The following is a 5043-nucleotide window of genomic DNA, read 5'->3' as shown; positions in this document are numbered from 1 at the left end:
CAGTGGTCTGTTTACAGCTGCTTAGAGACTGAGGAAATGGGCAGCTGCCTTCTAAGCTTACAGCTGCCCACATTTAACACTCCTCTTTCCTTTCTTGGAGACCCATCTTTCTGGGCAGAATAGGAGACCAGCTGCTGAGACCCACCTCTTTCCTCCAGGCTCCCACCATACATTATTTCCTTCAGTCCGGACTGGATGAAGGGAGACTGGGCTTTCCCCAACGTCTGCGCCACCCACAGCTACAACAGCTGCAGGGAGGGAGAGGCAAAGCAATGGGGAAGGGACTTGGTTTTGCTTTTTATCTTGTTCCAGACCTGGATTACTCTTCTGGTATCAATTACTAAACCCATAAGTTCCTAGGGATGGGATAAGGTACTTCTCTCTTAATAGAAGATGGTAAAGAGTGACTGTCCTAAGGGTTTCTAAAGCTGACCTTTGAAAAATAAAAAAAGAGCCTGTGATATATCTGTTGTAATTTTCAGAACATACTTCTTTTTATTTATTTATTTATTTTTTTAAATTTTATTTTATTTTTAAACTTTACATAATTGTATTAGTTTTGCCAAATATCAAAATGAATCCGCCACAGGTATACATGTGTTCCCCATCCTGAACCTTCCTCCCTCCTCCCTCCCCATTCCATCCCTCTGGGTCGTCCCAGTGCACCAGCCCCAAGCATCCAGTATCGTGCATCGAACCTGGACTGGCAACTCGTTTCATACATGATATTTTACATGTTTAAATGCCATTCTCCCAAATCTTCCCACCCTCTCCCTCTCCCACAGAGTCCATAAGACTGTTCTATACACCAGTGTCTCTTTTGCTGTCTCGTACACAGGGTTATTGTTACCATTTTTCTAAATTCCATATATATGCATTAGTATACTGTATTGGTGTTTTTCTTTCTGGCTTACTTCACTCTGTATAATAGGAAAGCTATGGTACATATACACAATGGAGTATTACTCAGCCATTAAAAAGAATACATTTGAATCAGTTCTAATGAGGTGGATGAAACTGGAGCCTATTATACAGAACATACTTCTAATAAATATTTTGAAATGCAGGTGAAACATTTGTGGAACAATATTTGGGGAATAAAATCAAATAACACACTCTACCCTTGATGCTCCATCCTTCCTAATCACTTTATCCTTTCTATTAGGAACAGGTCATTGGAAAGGTCTTAGAAAGAACAGTGTGTTCAAGGACTCCCAATTTTTGTTCTAATAATAAACTCCATGAATTTGTAGTCCTCTATCATCTGGCCATACCTTCTTGTTATGACCTTGTTTTCCCTTTCTCTGACCATTGCCCAGAGAGAACACCTTTTACTAGGACAGTTCATGATTGTCTACTGTCCCTTCTCTCTGAGCTTTCAGGGTCACTCCCACCTACATGGGAGTGACCTATGTATGCCAATGCCTTTTTAGTCCATCAGTAACAACTATTCACTCAGGTCTAGCCCAAGTCTCCTTTCTTCCATAAAACAGGTATGAACTGATGGATCTCTTCTTTCAACTGCTTGAAACTTTTCTATTACTTTGGACCATACAGACCCATGTAAGAATGTGTGTGTGTGTGTGTGTGTGTGTGTGTGTATTTGTATTAATTTGTATAAATTTTTTCTTTCTGAATAAATCAGTAGATTTTGTGGGGTGAGCTATATTGAAGTTTGTACTTTGGAAGTGATCCAAGAGATTAAAGCTGTGGAACAAATGCATTTATTCTACATTTTTGGCCTTGTAATGGGCAATTCAGCTGTGTCTAAATAAGCTTTGGACATGTTAGACATACCCAGTATAAACACATCTGTCAGAGAAAACCCACGTTTGTAATACTTGTATCTCTTTGATATGATTGATAATTTTTGTAAACCCAAGAAAATGCCAGCTTGAAATAAATGGACTGTGATATAATAATCCAAGTAAAAATGATCTGATGAGAGAAAGACAATGTTAATTACTTTAGCTTTTATTTTGATGCAAGGGCAATATATAGACTTGTGCTAGTTTGCTGTTAAACTAGCTTATTTGAGAGGATTGTACAATCAGTTTAGTCCAGGCTTGTGACATGAGCTTACAATAAATATATATTATGGGGAAAATATTAGGGATGTATTCAAGATGGATTGAAAATGCATTTGGATAGAAAAACAGCGAAATTATTGAGATGCTGATAATAGTGACCTATCCTGGAATTAGATAACTTATAGCAATCTATTTCAAACAATACCATACTTTGTGTAAAAGTTTATTTCATGTCTCTTCCTAACTTTGCTTAAACATTATATTACATGATTTAAAATATAATTTCTTTAAATAAGAGAATACGATAAAAATAATGATTAAGAACAAAGGAAATAATGATGTCTGTGAAAGAATAACTGTTTACAATAAAATCAGAATTTATTATTTTATAGTTACTTTGTATTGTAAAGATTAGTTTTTGCTTTTTTTTTTTCCTGTAGCATTTCAGTGGCTTAGGTAATAATCAAGACTTTTATAAATGATTTTTTTTTTTAAACTCTCAATTTCCATGCTTCTTAAAGTGAAATGGGAAAACTGCCTGATTTTCATCTTTGCTTCTGGAAACACTCTAATGTAGAAAACTTTGTATCCACTCTGTGAACCTTGGGACCCGGGCATACACCCCTGGGCGATTAGGCAGTGCACACTTATATCCAAATGACGTCACGCCAGCCAGGAGCCATCTGTTGTTTTCTTGGCACATGAGTGGTCCGCCTGAATCCCCCTAAACAGTAAATTGCCAAAGAAAATCATCGATGTGTGGTCAATTGATATAAATACGTATATAATTGTTTAGCAAATAAATCCAAAACTGAAGATCAAAAATATGGTTTCATTGCAAGTCAACTATGAATAGTCTCATCGTCACACTAGATCAAGAATGAGAACCTTTAGCTGGTCAGTAAGGACACAGAAACTATGACAACTAAAACAATTTGTGTGTAATTTTTTGTGATTCACTTTTATAGCAAGCATTCCCTTTAATTATGGCATTTTAATGGGTACCAAGAAAGTTTCATGGGAAATCCCATGGACAGAGGAGCCTGGTGGGCTACATTCCATGGGGTCTCAAACAATTGGACATGACTTAGGGACTAAACAACAAAGATACTTTCTAAGGCACAGCTCTGAGAGCATCCCAATCAAAATATATGTTAAAAGCTAATCTTTTTATTAAAGGAGATATTAATTTATCCTAAGTATTATGAGGGACTTTGTGGAAAGACAGTCATTCCACATTATGTGCTTTAGGATGACTATGAACTCACATATAAAATTGATTTTAGTTCTCTTGAGTAGCATTAGGTTTTGGTATTAGACAAGCATAATCAGATTTGAAAAAATAATATTTCAATGGAAATAGGCACATTTATAATATAATTTCTAGTGACAGGTACACATGTTTTCATCTGAGATTTTAATTGATGAAATGTCTGTAATTTTAATAAATATTAATTATAGCAATTCCTAGTTATTTACATAATTTATTTACACATGATTGTTCCTGTGTAATGGAAAGAAATATAATGCAAATGTATAATGCCATTATTTAATGACAGAGAATTGACAAATATTTTCCCACATTAATTGTGAAACATATTTTAATTAGCCTTTCCTTTTTTATATTTATGAAGGAACATAAACCCCTGTATACTGTGGTTGAAATCACTGGTACAATAGAATATTTCACACAAGCTTATTTAAAAAATTATCCTGAGAGATTTTTTTGCCTGATTCTTGATTACCTTTGAAGCCTACATGTAAGGGGAAAAAATGTATTTAGAAAATCACCCTTTCTCTCCTGGGTGCAGAGGAGCATAAGTCATATTGGCAACCACTGGTTAATTTCTTTTCTAAATGTAACAAATGCACTCAAGTTGTTTGAAGGCAGAGCTTATGATTTGATTAATACTTCTACATCCTCAACCCTTAATCCATAATATAGGTTCAGAAATATTTATGGAACAGTGTCAATTCAAGATAAGAATAAATACTGACTCTAAGTGATATGTGACTTAGAAAGTAGTAAAAATAAACTCCAACTCTTTGGGTACTTTCAAAAGGACTCATTTGGTTTTCTTCATATTTTCAAAATAATTTTTTAATAGATGGTAGAATCCAGATGTTGATTACATGAACAAGGATTTTAAATTACCTGGCACAGACTGGCTCATTTGCAATTATTTGAAGAATCCACCAGCAGGCTTGAGGCCAAACAGCTGGGTGGTCTGTCTGGTTGAGAGACCTACGTCTGGGGCTATTTCTTCCCATCATCAAACTGCACCATGTCAGTTTCACTGTGTAACTTCTCTTTGCCTTTATTTTCTGATTTAATCAATGAAGGTATAATCTTCTTCCACTATCTCTGAGGTGTGTAACTACTTCAAAAATACGAATAAAGGTTCAGAACCATCAGCTGGTAAAGAATCCACCTGTAATGTGGGAGACCTGGGTTTGATCCCCAAATTGAGAAGATCCCTGGAGAAAGGAAAGGCTACCCACTCCAGTATTCTGGCCTGGGGGGTTGCAAGAGTGACTTTCAATTTCACTTTCAGAACATAAAGTATTAATCTAAAGTGTGTTTACACTGAGATGCTATATTTGTGAAGCAAACAAAAATCACTAACTTCTATTACTGAGAATCTGAGTATGAGGATTAGAGACCATTTTTGTTTTGGTTAGTGGTTCTTAAACCTTGGGTTGCATCAGAATCACTCCGGGGGTGGGGGGGCTTGCTCACACATGCATTGCTGGACTTCCGCCTCTAGAGTTTCTGACTTAGTGGCTCTCTGGCAGAGCTAAGAATCTGCACCTATAACAAGTATTTGGGTGATGCTAATCTGGATTGGAGGCCACACTTTGAAAACCAGTTTATAGAATAAGGATCAAAATAGTTGGCAGCACAGGTTTGCTCTTTGTATGTCATTCACTTAGTTTTACAGGGACTTTGACAGCTAATCACGGTGCCATAAAATCCAAACAACTGTTTAGCAAGCACCAGCCTTTGGGAAAC

At 36.2% G+C, this 5043-nt stretch overlaps 1 protein-coding gene across 1 annotated transcript in view; it reads right to left on the bottom strand.

Annotated features, from left to right (window-relative positions):
• Positions 1–2430: 2430 nt before the first annotated feature.
• The window catches only part of TMPRSS15 (transmembrane serine protease 15), a 142735-nt gene continuing 140122 nt past the window's right edge, over positions 2431–5043 (bottom strand). Inside the window, exon 25 of the mRNA XM_055567777.1 lies at positions 2431–2754. Coding sequence (XP_055423752.1) covers positions 2599–2754 — 156 coding nt within the window. The 3' untranslated portion in view covers positions 2431–2598. The remainder of the gene's footprint in view (positions 2755–5043) is intronic.

Source organism: Bubalus kerabau, chromosome 2 (genome assembly GCF_029407905.1).
Source record: "Bubalus kerabau isolate K-KA32 ecotype Philippines breed swamp buffalo chromosome 2, PCC_UOA_SB_1v2, whole genome shotgun sequence".
In the NCBI taxonomy this organism is placed as follows: domain Eukaryota; kingdom Metazoa; phylum Chordata; class Mammalia; order Artiodactyla; family Bovidae; genus Bubalus; species Bubalus kerabau.
Note: the sequence above shows the minus strand (reverse complement) of the source record. Positions and strands in the feature narration are given on the sequence as shown.